This window comes from Stegodyphus dumicola, chromosome 2 (genome assembly GCF_044657685.1).
Source record: "Stegodyphus dumicola isolate Sdum_Otavi_A_Nest chromosome 2, ASM4465768v1".
Classification (NCBI taxonomy): Eukaryota; Metazoa; Arthropoda; class Arachnida; order Araneae; family Eresidae; genus Stegodyphus; species Stegodyphus dumicola.
In genome coordinates this window covers 145,469,686-145,497,227 of record NC_140769.1, presented here as the reverse complement: position 1 = coordinate 145,497,227, position 27,542 = coordinate 145,469,686, and the positions used below count along the sequence as shown (strand labels likewise).

General features: G+C 33.6%; 2 protein-coding genes across 7 annotated transcripts in view; one reads left to right on the top strand and one right to left on the bottom strand.

The window, feature by feature from the left end:
• Positions 1–12,012, top strand: part of LOC118193629 (dermonecrotic toxin StSicTox-betaIB1i-like) — a 74,539-nt gene extending 62,527 nt beyond the window's left edge. For all 6 annotated transcript variants that reach the window (XM_085811190.1, XM_085811187.1, XM_085811186.1 and 3 more), the window contains one exon: positions 11,559–12,012. In XM_085811190.1, coding sequence (XP_085667316.1) covers positions 11,559–11,778 — 220 coding nt within the window. In that variant the 3' untranslated portion in view covers positions 11,779–12,012. The remainder of the gene's footprint in view (positions 1–11,558) is intronic.
• The window catches only part of LOC146998593 (uncharacterized), an 88,622-nt gene extending 65,133 nt beyond the window's left edge, over positions 1–23,489 (bottom strand). Inside the window, exon 1 of the mRNA XM_085811191.1 lies at positions 23,068–23,489. The gene's annotated coding sequence lies outside the window, so the exon portion shown is untranslated. The remainder of the gene's footprint in view (positions 1–23,067) is intronic.
• Between the last annotated feature and the right edge of the window lie 4,053 nt (positions 23,490–27,542).

Here is a 27,542-nt window from a genome sequence, read left to right as displayed (position 1 = left end):
GCTGTAGAACGTTGAAATTTTGTATCTGAAACTGCTGTAACATCTAGTTATGCACCTTCCTTTTTTATTGCAATCGGCAGTAAGTTCGACGATCACCCTTCTACGAGGTAATAATTTTTACAACCGCATCCATGTTTGACACCCTCACACACAACATTTAACGGGATAGGATATTTTGAACAATTGTTTAAATGCTTTGTTATGCTATTGGACACTTTGAACCTTATCGCATACTTTCTCCAAGAACTACCATCTTCGGCTTCTTTAGAGCCACTAAGAATTCTACAAGAAACTCAGTTTGGTCATCTGAAGAATTAAGTAAATTTTCGTTTGAAGGACATGATATGATCTCAGTAAGTTTGCGTTTTTTCAATTTTGTTTCTAATAGGCTTTCAGTTTTTTGCCGAAGTAGGCTCTGTTTTGATTTTATTATTTAATGCAATCTCTATGAAAAGTTATTCTTTTTCTTGTAATTAAAAGTTTAGTTAAGCCTAATGGGGGACCGCCCTTTTTAGACTACTGTTTAACTGACCATTTGATTTAAAGTACGTATATTTGTATTGCGATCTATCTTTATATTTGATTTTGAATTTTGGATTTGCACATAATGCTTTCAGACCAATTTGGTTTTCTTCGAATGGTCATTTTACAATATGTATAAAGTTTTGGTCTTTTGTACTCAATTTTAAACAATGTTATGTTTTATTCTTTTTTCCAAGTTTTTCGAAGGCGTGTAGGGAAAATCCTGGTATATTTGAGATTCACTCTTTTCGGTATTATAAGTTTTTATGTGATGTTAATTTGTTTCTTTTTTCGGTTTTTGATCTCAAATTTAACGGGAGAACGAAACACGATTTCGAAGCATATTAATCAACTTTTATGAAACTTCAATTCATTTTCCCCTGATGAGTTCTGAATTGGAGTTTCAATAAAGGGAGATTAATTTTTATATTTTTATTATCTTGTATGTATTTTCCCTTTTTGCATTTTTAGATTTCGAGTTTGTACTACTATGGTCATTTTTATTTTGAATTGTTTAGATTTTATGTTTAACCCCTTTACAAGGATGCAATTATTAATCTTGTTGAGGAATTGCCTTGCTTTGACTCCAATTTACTTTTAACTTTATGTGCTTTAAGTTTATTTTACTTCATCTTGTAGCTATAGCGCAGGACGGGTTTTAAAAAATTTTGCTTTTAATTTTTGTCTCATATTAAGTTTTTTTTATGTGTGTGTATATATATATAATGTTTTAGACTTAGATGTAATAGTGTAAGAACGTTGATTGCGTAGAAACTGAGATGCTGATCCGTAATGAAGAGCCAACTTGGTTGTCAAGGCAGATTAAATATTCCTTTTTATTTCAATTGAGGTTTGAGGCCACAAATGCTTGGCAGATTAATCGTGGATATTTAAGAACAGTTACATTTTTTACATTGCTTTTTGGAAGAAGGGAAATCAACAAGCAGCAGTCTTTGCGACAACAGGAGTAGAAGCAAACGTGCGTTGTGTTCAGGATGAAATCTTATTTCAGAATGAATTAGTTTCGGTTTTAGTGCATTTGACTGGATAATTAATAATGCCGTAAAATTATTATTGGATGTTTGAGTTTAGTTCCATGTAAGTCACCAGCGTTATGTAAAAGTCATAGGGCATGGATTAGCTCGAAATGTTGCAGTGCTGAAAAAGGTTGTTACAATTTTTAGAACAGAGGTGAAATACCCAAATTAAAATTAACCATTGAGGGGCTATTGCTAATTTAAATTATAATTTATGCTTACATATTTTTTATCTCACATATCCCAGCGTTAAGTGTCCCTAATGCTGCACCAGTTTAAGCAAAAATGTATGTCTGAAGAATTTTTTATGTTCAAAAATATAAATAATGTTTTAACTTCTGACCGGCGAAAGCGTATATACACGGCCAAAGAAAATTTCTTGTGATATCTGTAAGAAAGTATATATACGTGCATTTTAAAATATGTCCAAGAAATCAAAGAAATATAGTTAAAGTACATAAATCCAGGTACAACATATCCTGGTATACCAGGGGCATTCTGATTAAAAATCAAGAATATAATCCTTTCTACTGATAGTTTTGGGAAATTTGTGTTTTCTTAGCAAAACCTCAGGCAAGACAGCGATCAAGCCAGTTGTGATTTGTGCTCCAGTTGGATTTACGCAGCAGTTCTTCTCCACCGTGTCATTCTCTAAAACTCTTTCGTGGTACCCACACATAACATCCATTCTTACAAAGTTTCAAGTTAGTAAAGGTTCACCTCTAAATTTATCGAAATTTATCTACTTTCAATAGAGAGCAAGCTGCTTATTTAAACCGTATTGCGTCACATATTATGCTATGCCTGCACGGTTTGGGCATATTTATGCAAATCTTATAAAACAAATTGCAACAGGCACAAAATTGTGCCTTAAGACAGATTACCAATTCGCTCTGGTACGTTCGAAATCAAAAGTTATGCGAAGAATTAGGTATAGAACAACTGAAGTATTTTTACTGCCAGCTCGCCCGGAACTTTTATGCCGATCTTGTTAATATCAACAACTCAGTTATAAGGATTTACAGTTACGACATTAATGACCCAAATAATAGTAAACGGCCTATGGCCATACTTAGTATCCATATTGTATAATTTATTTAATCTCTTAAATACCTCTTAATATTGTGCTGAAAACTTAAAGTTGCCTGCTAATTATTACTAGTGCACCAGGAGACTCACACTACTTAACCTATTACTTATATGTATGTTATGTATATTTTCTTGTATCAGGGTAAAGCCAGCTCATTCCTCCTTTTTCAGCTTTCCCAGATGCCATTTCAGGTCTATTGAAACTTGGCACCCACTTTAATTTTTTAGATCTTTCTATCTTATGTTTATTCTTTAAAAAGGTTGAAAAACATGATATAAATTAAAAGAAAAATTCTGTAAATATGTACTAGTTACTCATGACAGTATTCGAAATGACCTATCTGTTCTATAAGGGGCAAGGTCCCTGACCTCGGCACCCTGGTGCTACATCGTTTCCGCAGTGCGTCATGTCATTATCGACCATGCAGTTCTTCTCGACCATGTCGGATTTACTCAGCAGTTCTTCTCGACCATGTCTAAAAAGTGATTGGTTTCATCTTCAGTAGTCAGCTCTCTGCTAAATTCTATCAACGTACCACGACTGCAAACCTCTAAAATATCACATAAAATAATAATTTGAATTACAATTTATATTTACATATTTTTTATCTTACACATTTATATATAACCGGCCCGGCTTAAAAGTCCTTTACCTGGCCTTTATTTTAGCTATCGTTGGCTGTAGCCATATACTTCCAATTATGGAAGAATTTTAAATGACAGAAATGTTATGGCAAGGTCAGATTTAAAAAAATAATAATAATAATTTTGGACAAATAACAAAACCTAACTTTTAATGCAATCTGCCGGTTTCTATACTTATATTTGGGATAGTTTTATACTTGTTACCAAAAATATAAAAATACATGAAGTTTCACTCCCGTACGACAAAAATTAAGCGGGATATTTAATTTCAAAATTTGCGATTTTTGATGTCATTTTCAACTTGTCTTGAAGGATTTTAAGTTGAAATATATATCGAGGAAATGAATTTACTAAATGAATGCAGCCAAAGTGTATAAATTTAACATGCCTTTACAAGGAAGTCATGTGGTGTCCACCTCAGATTTTTAAGGCCCTAGGGCACCATTATGATGGCACTGGTAAGGCAGTAGAAGAAAGAAGTTCCAAGGGTAACACTCGAGTTTCCATTCAGTAATGCTTCATAGCATTCTGATATAATTTATCTGTTTTTAAAATTTGAAATAAAACATTCCCTTTTAACGTATCAAATAGGATACCATGGCCACCAGTGACATTTGGAACGATGGACCCACGAAGGGAAACTGAAGCGTATCACATTTGATACGATAGATGCATGAAGGGAATTTGAAGTGTATCATATATGATACGCTGAAAGGGAAGTCGTTAATTTGAATTGTTATGCGAACAACTTTCTTTTCACTTTACGGAACTTTTGACTTTACGGAAAGGGAATTTTACATACGCGCAATGTATTAATGACGTATCCACCACGTTCAACAAGGGTCTACAATGCTGCTACAAATTTTCTACATCCGGAATTTCACCGGAAATTTCTCGGCGCCCGAAGGAAAACTAAACCAGAAAAAGCATCAGGTTTAGTTTTTAGTTCAGAGTTGATTTGGAAGCAGGGCCGGCGGAAGCGGGCCTGCAAGGCCTTTTTTGCAGGCGGGCGCCGACCAGCCGACCGACACTGAGCTGTTTTTTTAATGCAAAAGAATTTGCACTTACCAGGGAAGAAAAATAAATGTACCTTAAATGCTACACAGGACAGGGACTATGGGCGCTTGCGTCCCCCACCTTTCTTTTTTGCAGAAATAGTTGCAGGGGCATTGTTATTTGGTTAACTTTTGCCGTGAGCTGGTATCTGTTTGTTTTGTTTTCGGTGCTGTTGTGGCGTTGCACAAATGGTTTGAGGTAAGACTGCTGGTGTTTGGGGAGAGAGAAGTTTCCGGGTCATTGTAAACGAAGCACTTGGCAAGCATCTAAGTTTCACTCATCCCACAGGTCAAACTTTTCCTTGTCGTTTGTTAGAAAGATGCTAATTCTTCACCAACTGCTCGAAAACGTTATCATAAAGGTTATTGTTTTAGTTTCTTATTAGCTCCATTTTTTTTACTTCTTATCTTTGTTTAACAGATGTTATGATTTATTTTAAAAGAAAGATTTTTAGATATTTAATAATTAGAATTGAATTAATTTTAAGTGTTTTCTCACCGTGCTTTTCCATTACCTCTTTTTTTTTTTCTTACCGTGCAGTTGAGGTTTAGCTGTGCACCGGAGGCTTAAATCACACCGCATGAGTTTTCCCTCGGGTCTCATCACATAAGACTGAAAAACGTCTCACTAAATTTTCCATTTTTTTTTTTCTTTTTTCTCTAAACCAGTACTTTAAAGTCCAGGATTGGCGACGCTGCTTCATTATCCTTTATGTATTCATTTGCAATTATAAACTCCTGCTGAAAATCAATTTAACAGATGTTATGATTTATTTTAAAAGAAAGATTAGATATTTAATAATTAGAATTGAATTTTAAAATTTAAATTTCAGTGTGAAATTTTGATTACATGGGAACATAGAAGAAATCATCCGATGCGCAAAATCCTAAATACAAGGCTGGAAATAATGCTGCTCTTCAGAAGCAGGCAGACGCAATGCATCATTTCATAAAGGAGACGAAGATTACTGCGGATGTAAATGATGTTCATATTTAATCAGGAGGAGAATCGTCTACAAAAGAATACACATCATTCAGCCAAAGAACATCAGCTACATTGGATGAAGTCATTGAAAGGACTGATGAAACTATAATGGAAGAGAATGATGATCCAAGCATAGAATTAAATGAATATTTAAGGATTATCCAGATAATTCGATGGAAGAGGCTGGCATAAGTGATAATTCCTTGCTTTATATTGATTTTGATGATTCTGTAAAGTGGCCAACTCTTAGAAACAAAGTGAGAATGATTTGTCTGAAATGGGGGCCTATTCAAAGGAAAGGTTTAATGTATCCGAAAAGTAGTAATGGACGTAAATTTAGTGATGACATATTACAACAGAAAAATGGAAAACGGAGAATTAGTTCCCCTTACATGGCTACTATATTCCATAAATATAAATTCTGTTTTTTGCTTCTGTTGCAAGATATTTGCATCGATTGACAGTAGTATCCTCCTAAAAGGCTACAATGATTGAATAAATGTATCTAAAGCCCAGAAAAGGAATGACACTAGTTGAGCACATAATGAAAAATTTCTTAAAAGGGAAAGAGCTTGAGAAAAATTTAAAAATTAAAGCAGCAATTGATTCCCAAATACAAGAGATGTACGAAAATGAAAGAAAAAAAGGGGTTGGAATTTGGTTAAATGTATTAAGCTCATCTGATGTGCTGTACCAAAAAGACAACGGGAACTTCTTAAAATTAGTGGATTTGTTTGCAAAGTTCGATCTAGTTATGGAACTTCACGTAGATAGAGTATTATGACCTAAAGGTAGCAACAGTTCATTATCTAAGGAAAGATAGTCAAAATAGAATGCTGCAAATTATTGACAATAGTCTAAGAGAAAATCTTACTATCTCTTCGAAAAGCGAAGTATTAATCTATAATTTTAGATTGCACTCTCAATATTAGTAAAACTGAACAGATGAGTCTTGTCATACATTTTGTCTACTGCAGTGATGGAGTGGCAGAAATCAAGGATTATTCTTAGGCTTTCTTAAAGTTGATGGTTCTGCAGGTAACGGCCTATGTGAGACAGTAATGGAAATGTTGAAAATGTGGAACATTTTCCTTGATGCTGTGGGAGGCCAGGAATATGACAACTGAGCAAATAATGAAAGGGAAGAAAATAGGTCTTAAAAATAATAGCTTAAAAATAAATCTTAATGCTTTTTATGTTTCTGGTGCCACTCATAGCTTAAATTTAATTATTAACGATGCAGCAAAGGTTGCAGATACAGTTAGTTTGTAGAGTTCCTCACTTTGTAATTCTAAGTTACAGTTGGAAGTGAAGAATATTAAAAACTGATAAGCGAATAATCGCTTGAGTTCGTGTGACAAGAAACAACAAGATAGAAGGGTAAACTAACCCTTTATTATTCTAACTAAAGTTTAACAAAACTCCGTCTTGGGAGCGTACAGTGAAGCCGACACTTGGGCTTGAACTTAAGAAACTAAGAATTAAACTAAACTAATCTTAACTAAAGAGATATAGCCGAAGCTATCAAGATTCTAACAGAGTTGGCCCCTTAACGTTAATAGACTGCGAAGCTATCAAGGGCCTAAAGTACGGCCGAGCGTGATAATAGCTTACGAGAGAGTAGCTTAAAAAGACGGACGCGTGCAGCCAGAATGCCTGGTATCTCTCTCTAAGGCCTTAGGTCTTAACTTCGCGGTTAAATACCGCTCTTCCTCATTATGTATTCAGACGTGATTCTAAAACTACGTTCTGGCCGGAAGTAGTAAGTTGAAGTTAAGAATCGATAGGAAACGAACTTTAACTGAAAATTTAACTGTTAATAAAGTTAACACAATCCTTACAAGTTTTTTTTTTTTTTTCGACAATTTAAGAATTATGCAATTTATTTTTTCTTCTGGCAATGGGCAGTTCTTTTAAAAAAACATTTTCTGTTTAACATTAAAGCCCCTATCAAACACTCGATGGGAAAGCAAAATTGAAGTCATTCTATCTTTAAGATATCAACTAGGAGAAATCTATGACGCTCATTTTGAAATATCCGAAGGTGAATGGTTTTCAAAAGAAGTGCAACATGCAGCACAAAGTCTGTGTGCCAAAATCAAGGATTGTTCCTTGATACTTTGCCACGATTTGCGTAACAGAATTAATCCTGGCAGCAAACAATTGCAAGCAAAGGGGTTGAATGTTACACTAGCCTTAAAGACAGCAAGTAAGATAAAAGCATTCATTGAAGAATATAGAATTACAAAAGTATTCTCGAGAAAGCCAAAGAACTTAGTGAAAAAGCGGATGGCGAGCAATAGTTTAAAACTGTTAAAGAAGTCCTACGAAAGAAAAATAAATGTCACTTTGATTACGAACATTCTGATGAAGACCCTTAATCTCCATAGAAGAGAACTTTAGGGATAATGTCTTTTTTAGAATTTTGGATATTGCTTGGGCATCATTAAATGAAAGGTTTTATGCAATCAGTGGCGTAGCTAGGATTCCAGCGCCCGGGAAAACTGATGAATTTGCGCCCCTTTCTGTGTGCCAAGAATGGAAAATTTTTCATTAAAAAAATTCGTATCATCAATTTGGCGCCGTCTGCATGCTGCGCCCAGGGATAGATGTCCCCTCATGCCCCACCCTAGCTACGCCACTGTATGCAATGAAAAAATCACTGAGATAATTTTAGTTTCCTGGGTAATTTATCAGAAATTGATAATGCAAATTTGAAAATAAAATGCAGTAAATTAGAAAACTTGTTCCAGTGTGGTGACAATAAAGATATTAACACAGACCTTTATGACGAAATAGTAGCTTTGAAAAATATTTTTACAACCAGTATGAATGACACATTCGATATTCTGAACTTAATTGTGTCAAAGAATTTATGCTTCCCGAACTTGAAGATCATACTGAGAATATTACTTAGCATTCCTGTTAGTGTTCCTAGTAGCAAAAGATCATTCTCCAAATTAAAATTGATCAAGACATATTTATGGTGAAATATATCGCAAGAAAGACTCATAAATTTAGCTTGATTGCCATTGAAAATGAAATCTGTTAAGAGATAAGATGCAAAAGAAATTATAGAAAAGTTTGTAAATATGATATTCAGAAAAATAAATTATTCTCGTTAAATTGTTAAAAAAATTTCAACAAATGCTTTCTTCAAAACATTCTTCTCCTATATAGAAATTTTAAAAAAAGTCGGGGACGAGGACTTCTATTTTGCAGGCGGGCGCCGGATAACCTTGCGCCGGCGCTGTTTGGAAGTATTGAGAGATCTTCGTACAAGCTTGCACGAAGCACCAGTTGCATTGCGTTGTGTTTAATGTTCTCAGTAGTTTGAAGTGGTTGGTAACTACTGATTGTACTTTGTCATACTGAGAAGAGCTGTGCAAGTACTTTTGTAAAGTGTTTTGGAATTGTAAAGTCCTTATTCTTTTGGGAAAGTAAATTTTATCAAGCTATTCAATCCATTACGAACCTGTACCAGGAAATGGTACTGCCAAGGAAAGCTACAGACGACAAACGAATGATCAAACATGTGATCGAACCAACAAGTGAATTTCGCAATTACCCGCAACCTATAACAACTTACAGCAGAAAGTAGCAGCCACAGTATGGTAAACGTAAAATATTAAGTTTATAAATATGATTCTATCTTTTCGTAATAGATGTCGTTAGCAGAATTGCTTTTATGCAACTGAATCTGAGTACATTTCCATTTAAAATGCTCGACAACAAACTTAATCGTTATGCTGTAAGACTTACCTTATTATTTAAATTCCTACCATTAGCTCACACTCTCCCTATATCTTGTTCAAATTTTCAATCGTTAATAAAATAACTTTTTATTCATCCACTCAAGTTCAAATACATTTTTTTAAACTTGTAGCGGATGACACTTGATCTGTAGCAATCTGTAGCAATCTTGCTTTTAAGCAAGAAGAAAGGAGATGAGGACTTTGGCGAACGCCGTTTCCTCCAGTCCGTGAGGAAGGGTGACACTTGATGTTAATACAGTTTTTTCACATATTTAAAGCCAGAGTCGTAGCTAGGGTTTTCAGCGCCCAGGGGCAACTGAGGATTTCGCGCCCCCTTCTGCTTGCCAAGGATGGAAAACATTTAATTCTAAAATGTCGTAACATCAGTTTGGCGCCCCTTGGATTCTGCGCACCCCCCTTGCCCCCCTCTAGCTACGCCCCTGATTAAAGCCATTTTTTTTTCATATTTAAGCCATTTTTTCACATATTAAAATTCCTACTTATTGATTCCTGTTTATCGGAACTATCGAAACCCTAGTAACTGTTAGTTCACTTAGAATTAGAGGTATTGATATCTGCTTTGCTTATGTGCGTGCTCATCATGGTTTCTACGGAAATGAAAGAGCTGATTTCTTAGCTAACGATGCCTTAAATTTACCCATTGATATCAACATTAGCATTCCATTAGCATTCCAAAGAGTTATTGGAAGTCCTTTCATTATAAAAAGCTTTTAGCTATGTGGAATGAGGAATACATTTCATCTTGTAATGCTGAAGTCACCAAAAAGTTCCTTCCTTCTATTTACCATAGACTGAATTCCGAGTCTTTCCTCTCGTTAAATTTTAAAGTGTCTCAGTTTTTATCTGGTCACGGTAAATTTGCAAGTTATCTGTTTCGTTTTAATCTAAGATCAAACAATTTATCTGAATGTTCAAAAAGAGTTCCTCAGGATGTGGAACATTTGATTTTCTCGTGCCCTACATTTGATGGCCCTAGATTATGCTTACAGAACGATTTGAAAATTTTCGGAGTGACTTGGCCAGTGAACTTATCTGTTTTCGTGAAGTCCAGACTGCTGTTCTCTGCTTTTGTTCGCTTTATTTATGCATGTAATTTTTAATGCTTATTTATACATGTAACCTTTAATATTCTTGTTAACTTACTTCTGTAAGCCCCGTGTTGTACATATGTGGTGCACGGGGAGTCTGTATATTCTCAAAGAGAAAGAAAAAAAAAAAAAAAAGATAAGCTGTTTTTATTAAATTATTACGTATATTATAAGACTTACAAATAATGACCGTTTATTAAGAATTCTCACGTGCTGTAAAAATTAATTTTACAACAATTTACAAATAGTAGTACATGTATGGAATTAAGGAATTGTAATTTTATAGAGTTGGATGAAGCGGATGTAATGTCCCATTATGTAGCGAAAATTCTCCCCATATTTCTATGTTAACGTGATAATAATATATGTTTAAAATATAACCCTTTAAAATGTCCCTTGCTTCACAAAAAGAGAATGCGAAAAGAAGCTACAACACAACGCAAGTGACGATTAGAGAAAGAAAAACATAAGCACTAAGAAAAGCTTACAACGAAAACTCTTCGCAGCAGGTCAAGTATATGTCGCCCTGAGTCGTGTGAAATCATTAGATGGAATATTAATTAAAAAACAGCACTGCTCGAAACTCACTGGAATGGTTCTTTGCGATAATGAAGCATTACAAGAGATGGATAGAATGAGAAATTATAGACCACCATCAGCTTCATAAATTAAAAACGAAAAAATGTTAATAATGTTAATAAAAAGTAACTAAAATAAAATTTTTCTTTGTTGACCTAAGTAGGAATTGACTTAATTATATATATATATATATATATATATATATATATTACTTGTCTTATCTGCACTATCACATTTACTTTCGTTAGCTCTTTCAGGGTGCAAAGTAGTTTTTGAAAGTTAGAGGGCTTTGGAAGCGACGCTGACAGTTGCAACATTTAATAGCCTAGGTTTGAGAATTACTTTAAAAAAGGCGTTAGCTAGCCAAATTTGCTCGCGCAATGAAAATAATTTGAGTCAACGCATGATAGGCTGGCGTTAAATTATTTTCAATTTTAATTTATGCTTTACGTAGTTAAAAATCTCTCAAGCAGCGGAGATAATGCTAAAAGCACAAGCCATGCACATGTTAAGTACTTAAGCTTTATTTGAACTTGGACAACTAAGATAATCCTCATAATGCATAACAATATAAATTTAAATACTCGTATTTCTGTTAATTAAGAATGCTTCTGAAAGCATAAAGTTAAAAACTATACAGCAAATTTACAATGTTTTCATAGTTAGAATTTTTAGAACTTTTCAATTTTGCACTGTAGTTCAAAAACCTCATATTATTCATAAAACATAACAAATAAAAATTTCTGTATTGATATTCTTTTTTCATGCATTTTATCTTACAGAATGGGAGTTGATGGCATCATAACAAATCATCCTCATCGTTTGATAAGAGTTTTGGAAGACGATGAATTTTCCAGCAAATTAAGATTGGCAACAATTGACGACAGCCCTTGGCAGAAATATTCTCTAAGATCTTCAGCAGACATTAGTGACGTGCGTCCAGCTAACAATGGAAACTATTCCACGGAAGTTGAAGGAGAAGAGCTTTTGTACAATTCCTAATTATATGGGGCACAAATTTTCATTTATGGAAGCATAAAAATACTGACCAGAAAACTTGATATCATCAGAAGTATCTGCTAGTCACCCAAAACGTTCTGCGTTTTATTTTTAATGACTAGCTGCCTCAAAGAGTTATTGAAAGCATGAAAAAAATACATACTGATTTTCATGAATCCTGTTAAAGTAATTTTACTGGTCCAGCTAGTAATTAATAATAACTGAAATTAGTCTGTATTTATTACTTTCATATCATTTACTGGGTTAATTAAGAACAGGAAAAATTTGAAAGATTAAATACCTTATGCTTTACGGAACGACAACATATACTGCAGCGTGGAAGATAAAAAATCCGATGTGTACACCACATGACATCCTTGTACGGAATATTAAATTATACGCATTTTTTCTTGCATTTCGTTTAAACTTATTGGATTGAATTAAACCTACTTCGCCGACAGCGCGTAAACCACAATAGAATAAATGCACTCCTTAAAATTCACTCTATTTGTTTACCATAGAAACACTCTGGCGCTAGGTTCACTTAACAGTATTATATTTTGTTCATATTACAACTCAGAATGCGCAAAATTTATATCATTTAAAAACTTATCTAATCGTTGCCACATGCTCTATTAGAATACTATAATAAAGCTAGAACGATGTATAAAAGAAATTAAGCAAACAAAACAAAAAAGAAACAGTTTTTTCACAGACGATTGAGTATTTCTCATTCAATTAATTCAGTTCTCATTTCGCGACAAGGCAAAAATACATCAAAACTCAAAATATCTGTATTAAAAATTACGAAGTAAATCTTAAACACTTATTTCTTCGAAAAAATTCCAGAAAGGATTAAGCATGATTTAATTCGCAATAATAAATGAAGGCGTTATCTTTGTTGTTGCGAAGCTACGTTTCTCTAGATTGCCAACAAATCCACTACTCTGCTGTTTCAAATATAAACAAGCAATAGTCTCCATCAAAAAAAAAATTATTAGGCTTAGTAACCAACTTTAAAATTGTTGATAATTCTAAAAATATTGCGTACAGATTTACTAAAGGCATAAAAACCTCAACCGGAAGATAAGAACAACATAATTCAATTATTTTTAAAGCAAAAAATGTACAATTTACAAACATATAAGAGTAAAGAAACTGAGATCAATGAGCCGGGTAACAGAGTGGATATATATATATAAATATATTTTTATACGTTTCGTGCGGCCGATTGCAACCAAAATACGAGGTGCACATCTACATGTTATAGCAGTCCTCTATACAAAATTTCAGCGTTCTAAGGCTACTCGTTTTTGAGTTATGCGAGATACGTACATACGTTCGTACAGATGCCACGAAAAATTCTCTTCAGAATTCATTTTAAAGCAGTTTTATAATTTTTTTTTTTTTTTTTTTTTTTTTTTTTTTTTTTTAGGAAAAGAGTTTTTTATTCTGTCCTTACGTACAGATATCACACAAATGCATCGCTAAATTGCATTCGAAAGCGGTCAAAATGGATATTTTCGTTGAAATATGCTGCCTGAAACTTTTCGCGATTACAATACTTCCTTTTTACTTCGTACAAGGAAGTAAAAGATTTTAATCTGGAGAGAGGCAACAAATTTCTATTGAATGGCTAAGTTTGTTGATTGAATTCGAAAGACAAATATGTTGCATTTTGTCGAGTAGCAACAGATTTTTTTAAATATCGCTGAGTTTTCTAATTAAATTTCAAACATAAACATTTTAAATTTTGCTGAGGGGCGACAAAAAGCTTTTTCCTTTTTCCGTTGAATTTTTCATGAAATGTTCTTAAATTCGCCCAAAATGTGAATAAATTTTTAAAAAAATTTAAATTTCCAAACTCCAGTTTCGAGGTGCACGTGTTCAGGCAGAGAACTACATGTGTTCAAAATCTGGTGACTCTAGGTGCCACCGCAATACGAAGTACATGCACAATACTACCTTGGTCGCTTGCTCAGAATCCTTGAAACCATGAGGACTTCGACACAGTATACATACGTACAGATTTTTCATTATTTCATAGTAGATATTAATATAAAAGAAGGAGCACAACCTTTTGGCTGTTCTGAGATTAAGCAATTCTTTCTTCTAAAACACGCGCGGTATCTGTCATTCGTAAATTTGTAATGCCAGCTGTATTCATTTGCACCCACTGCGATGCGTCTTGTTGATAACCATCAAAAGGTTAAGAAACTTCCATTGAAATACATAGGCACCATTTTATTCTATGACCTTTTCGCCATCTCTCAGAAGCTGGGGAGTTTCTTGGTTAAAAAAGTCATCAGGTTTATTCTTAAACCAGTTATCGAGGTGCTGCTTGAAGTCTCCACGCCATTCAGAGAACTTTGAAGGGATATGAAGAAATTCAAATCCGAGAAGGGAATATTGGGAGTGACACAAATGATCTCAGCCATAGTAAATAAATTTTAGTCTCACATTCAAAATCGAAATATGGAACTGTCACTGCTGAGCATTGTAATGATGGAAGGCCACACCTCAAGTTTTGGGCGCTTTGCTTTAATTTCTGCTTTTAAAACTGTCACTTACGAACACTATTTTTCTGAATTTATTGCCTGATTTGGAGGTAACAATTTATAGTATACGATTCCTTTATAGTCCCATCTAACACAGGAATTACGTTTTTCGCCCACCTCTCGATGTTACTAAAAGTGGTTCTTTTGGCTTACCTCCATGATCGTTTTCTTGTAAAATTATTTTACAGTATCCACATCTCATCTCCAATAATGAGCCATTTAAAAAAAAAAAAAGAGCTTTATTTTTTTTTCCACCTAAAAATCACTTCTCAAAACTTGAGAAAGTATATTCTGCTCCGTTTTAATAGAGTACTAAAACTATGTATGAGTAACTCATATTTAAAGTATGCTTACATATGCTGGCTTCTTCAAATAATTATGCATCGTACTTTTTGGAATATTTACTCTGACTGATAGTTCTCAACTATGTCACTTGGATTTTGAGCGAAAGCTTCTTTTGAGAGTTCCTTGTTTTCAGAGGATATTTGTTTATAGCGGGCATCATCTTCGAGAATAAAATTTCCGTGCTAAACATTTGAAACCACCTTCAAATTGTATGATCAGAAACAGTACATCTTCCACGTAAACCACAAATTTTACAACCAATCTGATTAGCATTTCTCCTGCCCAATTTTTTTTTTTTTTTTTTTTAATAAAAGAGCATTGTATGACGAAAATTAACTCGAGTTTTCTATGCGTCGCTCTGACGCATGCGTGTAAGACCTTTACGGCTGCGAATATGCTTGTGCACGTGCGCAAAATACGTTTACGAGTGCGCGTTTAATGTATAACGGACAGCATAAGCTAAGCTAAAATTATCTATTTCAGTTAATGTTGCAGATTGCGTTGTTCCTTAATCTTCGAATTGGATCCGGCTTATTATTTGTTGCAGACTGTTAGAGCAATTTTATAAAAGTAAGCTTGAACTTTCGATTATGTCAAATAGAATTTCTGATATATATTTATTAATATGTAAAGGATCTACAAAGCGAAAGTATGTTTCAAAGTTCATTAAACAAAAAGTGGAATTGCTGCAAAAAATGGATAAAGGCATATCCTTTGTTTATCTTTAACGCCGCGGCGCGCGATGAATTGGAAGTTGATCTGTCAGCACTATCCTTATCTTCAGGGCAGATGTTTTTATTTTATTTGGCTTATAATTCCTTACTAAATGTAGTATTTCATCTCGATGTACTCCGTCTCTGATATGATTTAAATCAAATTCCTCGTCATTATAATTCGCTTCCGATAGCGAAGAAAGTGACAGAGGTTATTGAAAACAAAAAAATTTCGATTGACAAATTAGTCGGTAGACACAGCAATTATAGGACTTGAACAGCGGAACTTTGTAACTGAACAAGAAATTATGTCTGTTTATAGAATTAAAGAGAATGTATTATCACATAACAAACGAGGCAACTTAAACAACTTACATTGAAAGAAATGTTTAATAAAGTAAACAAATAAATATTAAGCTCTTTTTTTGTGAATTTTGATACCCTTTAGATCATAATTGTTCTTTATTTCATAAATTACGGTTTCATATTTTTAATTTTATAATTTCTGCATGCCATCTTACCAGATTTAAACTGATGATCTATAATCCGGAAAAATCGATAATCCGGAATCGCCGAAGTCCCGACGAGTCCGGATTAACGACTTTTGACTGTATACTAAAGCTTCGCTTCACGAATTCAGTTCTTTCCTGACAGCCGCTCGTCAACCACCGGTACAGTGTAATTCATATGAAGGGGACTCAAGACCGAGATTCGGCGAATCTTACTTCTCAAAGGTACACGAAACTCGTGCACTACCGCACTCAGTACTAATAGATTGCGACACAAGCAAGCAACTACATATCGAGCAGCACTAAGCGAGCATACCACCACATAATCACTACAAATGGCTTACTTCCTTTCTGCAACACAGATGATTGCTTATTCAAACTTTCCAACAGTACTTTGTGCACAAGTTCATAATCCCAAATAGATAAAAATCGTTAAACATTGCGGGGAGAGTAAACAGAATATGAAACAAATAAAAACGAAAAAAAAAAGTATCTGAAAAGGACTCAGATTTTAATGATTACCAAAAAGGCCTCTTTCAAAGTAGAATATATTAGTTCACAAGTAGAGATTGTCGAAAGATAATGTCTACTACTAGAACGAAACATTTTACCAGGACATTAGATGAATATGCATTTAGACAATCGTAGAAACGTGATATATCTTCTGTATATTTAAATAGTGAAAAAATATGTATGACAGAGGAGGAGAGGTTGAAATTCTATAAAAATACCGAGTATTTTTATTTGGATGTATTATGAATTAAATGGATTCTTATTTGAATTAATCCCATTAAGAAGTATAAAAAATTATTAAGAATGGCATCTATTGCTTTTAAATAGTTTAGTTTATTAATTAATAACAGACAGATTAAATATGAATGTATTATATCTTACGATTTTCCAAATGGGATCAAACATGAATGAATAGTCAAACGACGCGTTAAAGTGAAATAACGCAATATCGTTTTTCGAGACCAAAGGCTAAAAATCGATGAAAACTTAATTTACTTTTACTGTGCCTGTAAAAATGAGCACACAGGAAGGTTATTCAAATCCATGAACTGCGAAGCTAAAATTGAAGACGTAGAGAAGTTACTGAAGGGCTATAAAAATAACACGAAACAATTACAGCAACAATAAATGTTGATTGTGGGAGAAATGTCTTCAGAAGATAAGGACGTGAGGATAAATTAAAAAACGAAGATAAGTTTCAATATTTGATCCAGTTCGTAAGTGAAGGAATGAGAGCACATGAAATTATAGACCCAACGACAACAAAAAGAAAACTAAGCACCTCCAAACAAATTTATGATAAAAATAAGAAGCACACTTAAGAGCTATTAGGGATATATCCTATTACTGAGTCAAGTGATGACTCATCAAATAATGTTTACACTGAAATATTGAAAAATTTGTTGTTCTTGAAAACTGAAATACGGGGTGAATCTGAAAAAAAGGGCAAAACTTTACAGGGGGACAGAACGCAGCTATACAAGCAATATTCGTCACAGAAAATTTGCGCGGAACACAAACAGCACGCCATTAGGTGGCATTGTAACTGGTATAATAAGGGTTGGTCCTCTCAACAGCATTTTCTATTGTGGATTACCGAGAGGATGGCTGGTTATACGAACTATGAAATTTCCAGTGCGATGGGCTGGTCGAGGTGATCGCATAGATTGGCCACTAAGATCATAGGATGTCTCGTGTTTGGATTTTTTTTCCTGGAGGGCCACATGAAAAGCCTAATCTGCGAATATATCTTTGAAACCAATATAAATCTAGTTGCCAAAATCACCCTTGTTGCCCGCGATACTCGGGAAATGCCTGGTGTCATCGCAAATATACATCAGTCCATATCCCGCACGTACGAAGCCTGCATTACTGTTTGCGGAAGGTCTTTTGAGCATGCACATCAACTACATTCCTGTCCATAAAATGTTTTCTGAAGTAGCTCCACTCATTATTGCGTTAATTATTTAAATGTGACAGCGGAAATCTACCAGCATTCTATCACCCCGTAAAGTTTTGCCTACTTTTTCAGTTTCACCCTTTATAAGAACTTAAGTAATGTATATACTGAACTTAAGTTATGTATATAAGTTGTGTATATAAGGAACCACTGTTTAACATAATCAATTTCTTTCTAGTGCATGCTTATAACATTTTGGCAACAAATCACACTTTCTTAATGCGAATTGCGCCAATGCTATTTTCAACCTCAAGGCCACTACAAGAGACAAGTACCGTATACGTATATGCAACCGTACTGATGAAATATGCTGCCGTTTTACGTAAACATTGCTTGTTTCTCCCTCCAACTGGTTTATCTTTTGTTAGACTGATGAAAAGAAGATTTTTTTAGCCCTACGTTCGTAGAGGTACTTAGGCATTTGTTTTTTTATTTCTGCCGTGTTAGGGGCTTATCATGGCTGAAACATTAAGTTCTGAAATGACGGAAATCTTTGAATGAATTAAGGCTCTTAAAACGCAGAAAAACGAGCTGATTAAGCATACACCAGGCTGAAATGTAGCTGACTTAGAACTATTACAAACAATAGAACAGGAGATGAACGAAGTTCACTCTTTAGCTTCCCAAAATATTGCTCTTGGTGGACCCAAATTATTCACACAAGTAGGTAGGTAACACACAAGTAGATCAAGTATCCAAGGATAAACTTGAAATTCCCGTTTGCACTGCCAAAAGATTCTGAAAACAAGATTCACCACCTATTCCACAACGAAATAGATTCTCAACTCAGAGCTTAAATTGCGCCGGACTCCTCAGTTTCTGAAGTAAATCGTAATTCTAACAGCAGCGCACGGGAGCGCTAAATAAAACGGTAACTAAATAGTACTTCTTGTATATAAGTGACCCCTCGTGGTCGACGTAGAGAACTCTGCGAAGCTACTGGCTAGGATCTGTACCTAGGCAGTCTCGGCCGCGGGGGTATAAAATTTATGAACTTGGTGGTTCTGAAGGCCCTGGGAAAGGTCACTTGTTGGCCAGCCTCGGGGTCTGGCATGTCCTGAGAAGTATGGCTGTGGTAGCCAGGGGGTGATCCCCCGATTTGCTGGGTAATGACCCACTGCGACGGGCTCGTCCATGCGACTGGCAGGTAGCAATTTGACGGCTAGTGCTGCCTGGTGAATTACAGGTGGTGCGCTGCTCCCCTAGAGGGGTAATAGTAGAGCTTCAGCCTCTACGATGTGCCTCAAAGGGAGAGTGGACCTGTAGTGTGATTGAGTTCACGGAGCGGGGAACGCCCAAATCTTGTTGTTGTATATAAGTGAAGACTATGAAAAAGTGACATATGCCTTGTATACGCACCCTTCTCTACAAGGAAAAGGAATATGCGTGAATCTCAATGCAGATATACGTTCATGCCCATGCACTGATACCATGATTTTTACAGATGGCTCAAAAATGGACACTAATGTAGGCTGTGCATATGTAGTAATCAGAAATTCAAACATAATTAACCAATGGAAGGAACACCTACAGACAAACAACAGAGTCTTTCAAGGAAAGGCAATAAAAAGAGCAATAGAATATCTTATAACAAATGAACAAACATACGGGGCCTACAGATTAAACATACATGTGTGTGAGATTGTTACATATCTCACACACATGAGGTTTCTCTCCAGTGTGAATAAGCATATGTGTGCTTAAACCACCCTTATATCTAAATGACTTGTTACAAATCTCACAGGCATAGGATATTTTTTCTGCATTAATATTCATATTCTTGTTTAAATTAACCTTTTGATTAAATAATTTGTTATTTACAAAACCACCTGTAGTTTGGTTGTGGAATGATAGATTTATGTACCTTTAAAATACTCTTTTTTTTTTTTTTTTTTTTTTTTTTTTTTTTTTTTTTTCAAAATGTTACTTTACATATGTCATGCAAATAAAGTTTCTCTCTGTATAAAGACGTATTATATACTTATTTGAGACAGTTTCAATGTTATAACATTTGCTACAAACTTCATGATGATATTATAGGATTAGTTACCTCAACTCTTTGCAATAATATTAAGTTACTTTATGCACGAAATTCATCCGTTGTTTGATTTAAAAAACTTCTGATTTCCAGGAATAATTCATGAAAAATTAACTTACTTTACACAAATGATTTCTTACTTGATTACAGGTAGTCTTTAATTATGAATTTACACTATCATATTATACAAGCTACACTGTATTACGTTTTGATTCCTCTAATGTTCCCAAACTAACAATCTGAAAAAGTTACTTATTTAAATCATGCTTACATAAACTTGTTCTGCTTAGTCACTTCATATCATACATACAGAATAGTCATATTCTTGATTTAAACTGGATTTTGAATAAATAAATTGCAAATGTTGTGTACATAAGAGCAGAGATTTAAATGCAGTCTCCTGAAATATCTTCCCATGCATCATCTACGCGAAAGTCCTATGTCAAGGAATGCTTTAACTGATATGTAGACGATTTGTACTGAGAAATAATATATAATATCGACTCCACTTTTTTTTACTAGCATTTATAATAATTGCTGTCATCCTTTGATATACCTAACACACGAAGTACTTGGTTTAATCCTAGTATCCGGTGCACACGGGATTTGGCTACTTTTGGCGACTTTATGATGAGCAGTAAAAACGGGACATATACGATGAGTAGTTAACGGGTCATTCAAAGAAAATATACAGTTAAACATAGTATATAGTATATATACTATGTGTGTATAATATACATATAGACGTTCTTTGGATCATTTTTGGTGTTGGCGATAATTTTCAAAGTCGCGCCAAGGCTGCACCGTATACTAGGATTTTACCGAAGTACTTTAGCATACCGAAAGCAAATTTCCCCTTAATTCGTAAAACAAAATACGCCGATTGCATTAAAAAAAAAAAAATATGTTTTGTTTTGCACTCGCGAAGTCCTTTTCCGCCCGCAGGGAGAAAAAATCGATGTTTAAAGTCTAAAAATATCATTGGAAAAGAAAACAAGCACTTAATACCTTTATACTAGTTGCATAACTGCGTCAGTTGGCTACAGCTTCTGAAAAAATACCGAGCTCACATTGAATTCTATCGTACGAAGAACCCATGATTATTTCGTACACTAGAGCTAAAATGACAGCAATTGGAAGTTTACTGCCGGTAAAAAAGGAGGAATGTCTAATACTTTTTTACCGTTACAGCGATTATTTCTTCCACCCTTACCACAATACCATATACGGCCGTCCTCTGAATCGGCTCTTTTAACCATCTTCATCTGTGATCAACATTTCTCGCACTTCATTGAAGAGGCAATTAGCGAGGTTTCCTCCAAAAATTAAAAAAAAAAAATTTCCTCCTACCCTTATAACAATGTGTAAACAAATCTTTGATTAGGAAAGCCAGGCTGGCCAAAATAAGGTCTCAAAGGACAATTTTTTTATTCCGATACCAATAATTCTTGGTACTTACCAATAACAACATTCATCTTAGAGACAGACAAACACGGAATTTATGCACAATAAAACACATTATTTTTAAAATAAAATGACAACAAAGTATCGGTTACCATAAATAACTTATCCAGCAATGGGTTTACCATAAGTTGTATTACTCGCCAAAAGAAAAATCGCCAAAATCCGTGCAACCGTCTACCAAAGTAGCACCGATGATATTACCTTTTTTTTTTTTTTTTTAAATTAAATTTATGAATCTCGTGGTGTTGGAGCAATGGAGTTTGTCTCAATAGTGGTTGTTATTCCCAACGACTTCATATAACAGGTAGACGGCTCACCCACAGAGAATTCGTCTGCTAGGGTGTCTCCAACATATACCACGTGACTAATGCTCTTGGGGAGTGATAGCTTAGGCTGTTCATCGCCAGTTTGGCCCGCTTTTGATATGGCAGGTAGTGCTTTTTATTTCCGTCTGCTAGCAGCCAGCAGACAACGGCCTCGAATTAGGTTGTTCGATTTTTTACAATTATATTTAGATTTAACTTAACCCTTTTTTTCCTGAATATTTTATCTATATTTTTAATAATCGCTTTAAATTATTTGCACCATTGTTTAAGATGTTTAGGTTAAATAATTTTAGGAAGAAAATCTAAAAGAAATAATAAAAAATTGAGATGGAAACTTTAATTTTGAATAACGTTAAAAAATTAATTGCACTACTGTTATAATATTTGAGAAGGTAAAAAAAAACCTCGTTTAATTTTAATGCATTGCATCCTAAAGAGAAAAAGAAAATCACATTGTATTATATGTATTTATGCCACTGATTGCCTCTCTTTTCTTGAGATTATATTACTGGAACAAAATAATGCACTCTCTTTTCTTGAGATTATATTACTGGGACAAAATAATGCAATCTTAATTACTGATTTCCACACTCATGTGTATGTCATGGCGGGGATCAATACATCTTATTAACTATAACAAATATTTTATATTGAATATGTATCAAACGGTAACAAACTTCAACTCAGTATTTATTATTAGGATCAAAACGATATTACAGTTAAAAATTCACTCACTCTCCTTTTTTTTTTTTAAATACTATTTAAAATATGGTAAGTTTTTCACATCAATTTTTTTTTCAATTATAATAAATTTCTAACAGCATAGTAGATGAGACAGAATTATAATCCAGATTATTTTTATTTTAATCGATTTTATAGATAAAGCATTGAGCTTTATAAAAGTAATCTGATTTTTAAAATAATGCTGTTTAACTGTTTATGTTCAATGTTGCATGAATCAAGATCTTCAGCTTTTTTTTTTAACAAAGTAAACATATCGCACAATCTTTTCTCAATAATTTAATGCTAATAATAGCATTTTCCTTTTTTTATCGCAGGCAGTAATTGTTTATGAAATCAAAACGCGTACGACTTGGCGAAAAAAGGTTAACGCCAATTGGCGCAGCTTTCTATTTCAACGGAATACACGGAAAAAACATAAAATTCAATTATTTGTAAAGGGTGATTCCAGTAAATAGTGTCACAGTATTTAATACATTTTGATGCTAATAATACATGCTGAAAATGTCATATACGGCGGCAATTTTCTTATACAATATGGCTGAAACTTTCCAATCAATTCAACAGAGATAGTAAAATGAAAAAATACCGAAAATAAAATAATAAATCATGCAGTTTTAACTTACCTATGAAAGGTTACAAGTTCTCCTTTCACGAAACTTTCTTTACATCCGTAGGCGCTGCAGCGAATAACCATTTTTACTTAAATTTTATGTGACCAAGCAGAGCAGCAGTCTTTCGTCCCATAGAAAGCAATGTAAAGTATTTCCGGACTTTCGGAATTCGCGCAGCAGTCACGTGACACTAATGTTGGAACTAAGGCTCCTCTAAACCAGGCTGAATCACCAACTTTTCTCTCTTGGCGAGGGAGGGAACGCGCTACCAATTTTGGCGCGTTTATCGCACACGCTGGCTGAATGTCTGCTGTTTTTTTTTTAAAGATTTATTTTATAGACGCGCGGCATTCAGCGCACATAAACTTTTCGGATAATTAATTAATTCTCGAATAGTATATAGACGTTTTCACTTAAATAAAAATTTCGCGTATATTTTGTAAACATATTCAAAATAACTTATTCTTTAGATGTTTCAGTTTCGTTAGCAGACTAAAATAAATAAGATATGAATAAAAACTTTCAATAGTGTCAAATGGGGAAATAGTTAAAGCGTAGAGTGTGCAAATAAATTTATCTTAATGACATTTTAACAAAAATTTCCATAAAAACACTGTAAATTCATACTAAAAAAATAACTTAAGAATATGTTGTCATTTTAGTCTGAGGTATATGGAAATAATTGTGCAAGACTCTGAAGAAACACTTTCTTTTAAATGTGTGAAATATTTCATAACATATATGGAAGAAGAAAGTACAGCATTCTGTGTTTTGGATGACTTTCACCAAATGTAATATAAATACGAACTAGAAACCGTAATAAAAAGTCCTTCCTCTCCAATCAGATCACCTTTGTGTTGCATTGTATTTGTAATACTTCTAAAAATCCAATTTTTACCTAAATTAAAAAACATTTATTCCATAAAAGATAATAAATTTGAACGTATATAGAATGAATTTTGTAATTTGAGTTATGTTACAAAATAATTCATAGTTTATATATTTTATACTAATAATTTAGATAAAACCTGTCCAATTTAAGAATGTGTGTTAACCACATTCTTAAATTGTAAAAGGACGACTTAACCACATGTAATTCATTTCAAAGCATAAAAGAAAGCTTATTTTTTATTTTACACAGCAACAGCATTTTCATGCAGTCAAGTTTTTTTTAATTGTTAGTTATTATACATAATACTTAATTTTTAACACATTCTTATTAGAAAGCATAACTAAGAAACTTCTTTTTAAAGCCCCACAGTAATTGCAAAGAATGTCGTTAAATTTACAAAAGTATTGAAGATATATTGAACAGCATTATAACAAGAAACTACTGTACAAAATATGTAAATTTAACATAACTTCTTTTTTAGTATTTGCATAGTTTCCTCCAAATGAACCTTAATGGGAAGTTATCTTGCAAAAATTTAAAAGTATTAAAATGGCCTCTATTTAAGATGTAACTGCATTTATAATTATTTTGTAATTGTGAATAGATTATATTATTGCAATTAGATTATGCACTTACAACATAATTGCATAAAGTAATGAAATTAAGAGTTCACAGATACAATGTAATATAATTACAAAGCAATTATCTAAATTGTAATTATAATCACTTATTTAATACCACAATATTATTACAATCACAATGTAATTTAAATTGGGTACTATATTTGTATACCCTCCACTCAAAAGGAGGTACTGATAAGCCTGGAAGTTATTATCAACAAAAAGCCTGTTCAGGATAGTTTGATGACAATTTCCACCGGGCGAAAAGTACATTCTTAAGCCCAGGCAAATCATGACAATAAAAATCATTTAGTCTCATGATTCACTATATTTCAAACCCTAAATTTGAATTCTGCACCAAATTATTTACCTATATTTTAATATACTTTATGAATTATTAGAAGCGATATGGCAAATATCTTCTAAAAATAACTGTAAAATATTTGTATCCATTAATTGATTCAGATACACACTTTTATTATTTAAGTATATCAAAATAACAGTTTCATGTTCCTGAAATACAAAAGTTATGAAAAAAGTTAAAGTAATATTCTTAGAAGCATATGATATTAGTCACCAGCTGCAAAACAGTTAATTTTTTGCCCTAAATACAAGTTTATTACACAGTAGTCATACATGTAACTTAATAACATGGTATATAAAAAATTAATGATAATAAGTTTATCAGAAATGAATTAATTCTGCAAATAAACTTTCTGCATTTGAAAATTTTCTACACCTATGGGGAGGGAGAGATCTAGTAAAATTAGATTTATTATAACTTCAGTTGGACCAAATACCTTCTCTCTCTATATATATATGCATCACTAAAGAAATAAATAAAATTATCATGCTTAAAAAACAGATGTACCATACCAGTTTTTTTCCCCTTGTTACCCTTTACATTGAGAAATAACAAACAGTACAACGCTGAAAAATACTATCTTTGAAATTTTATTTAAATGAAGAAACACACACCATCTTTTTATTTAAGCATTACACTTCAAAAACAGATACACATACCAATTTATTTTCACTAGCCTTTATACTAATAACATGCCATATAAAAATGAAAAGAATTATCCTTGAAATTTAGATAAAATGAAGTAACACAATGAAAAATTTATGCACACGGACATCTTTTTTCTATTGCATGTTGTCTGACATGATCCACAAGTGCCTAAAAATGTACCCAAGGAAACACATTTCAATATTAACAAAAAATTGTTTACAGATTAAAATTCATTCATTTCATACCAGTATTATAAAGATCATGCATGAAACAAATCTGCTTTCCCATACTTTTAAGTAAAACTGAACTGAAATTTTATACTGGAAAATATGCTATATTTCTATATATTAGAAACAAGAAAATAATTCCATAATAATATACTCATAGCCTTGCAGAAAGTAACATATATAACATCAAACACAGAAATTTATATACTCGTAGCCTAGGAAAAAGTAATACATATTACATAAAACACATAAATTATTTAATATAAAACATACATACCTTCTAAAATTATTTTACTTTTTGTTTCTTATTGGCCGATGCTGATGAATATGAAACGTTATGGGCTCTTTTGTTGATAAGATGCTGTGTAAGGCCTTTGCATCTAGTAATAAAAAAATTATCAATAATTACTTTCTTAAGATTACAGCATTCTGGCATGGCCACATGCGTACATTTATCAATTATTCTTTCAACTAATTCTTTTGTGATGGCTGATTGTAAACGAAGGAGTACATCTTTACATTTTTGAAATTCTCGTTCAGCTTCCCTACATATTTGATACATTCCTGAAGAGATGACCTTCAGTCCACCTTTATTGCTATGTTTTGTAAGAATTGTGCGATGCTCGGGTATGTCAGGTTCCAGCATGTCCTCTGAAATGGTCATAGCTGTTTTACAATTTTCACATATGCTTTTTTTTTTCAACAACTTATTATATATGGCTCCTGCGATGTAATGTATATCATTTTCTTCCACAGCTGGGGGCAAGCGACGTTTCACTGCCACTGCAGAAGAGGTAGATGGCACTACAGAATTGGAGATAGGATGCAAGACCTCCTTTCTGATAGCAACCTCTAATTCAGAAGCATCAAAGAGGCTGTGGTCACTTTCAGAACAATAATTTGGATTATTGATATCTAAAATGAACTGTGATAGGCACACTAATTTCAGTGCTCTCTTGGCTTGCAAAGCAGTAGGCTTTGCACCCAACTTTCGTCTAATCTGTGAAAAGGCATTTTCCAGCGCATCTTGTGTCAACCTGCCTGGTAAGAAAAATGTAAACCCCTCGGAAAATAATTCTTTTGAGAGTTTCACAACACTCAATGTGCTCATAATAATGCCAGTTTGAAATGGCTTCCATGCTTTCCCAAACTGAACAGTTTCAGTCACATGAATGAATTTCAATAAAATATTAAATTTCTCATCTTGATTTTTGATAGTGATGCCTTTTTTTGGATGCCTTGTAGTCATAATTGTAAACCATTCTGCTACAAGTCTCAGCCACCATGCAGAAGTTAATGCTTCTTTTGCAACTTGGTGTAAAATACCTGCTTTTTCAATAGCAGCAGCTGTTTTTACAGAAAACAATTGCACAGCAGATGCCCCATTCATCGAGGAAAAGTGTGTTGGGAAGAGATGAACTCTGTTCAAGTGATGTAGAGATCTCAGGGCAGCATCTGCTTCTATCTCATTTGACCAGAGTCGTTTCACATACACTGAAGATACTATCCTCGATGGCAAGGCATGCTGGTGGCGAAATTCCTCTGGTAATATTATAATACTTGAAAGAAATGTATTTCTCATATTTTTAATGAGATGTGGTACATCTGCAATACTGTGAATGAAAACATCAGGTCCTCCAATGTTGTAATTTGTCTTCCTATCTCTCCTAGAGACAGACACATCCAATGACGACCACATTGCTCTGTTATTGCTTCCCATATCTGAAACAGAGGCT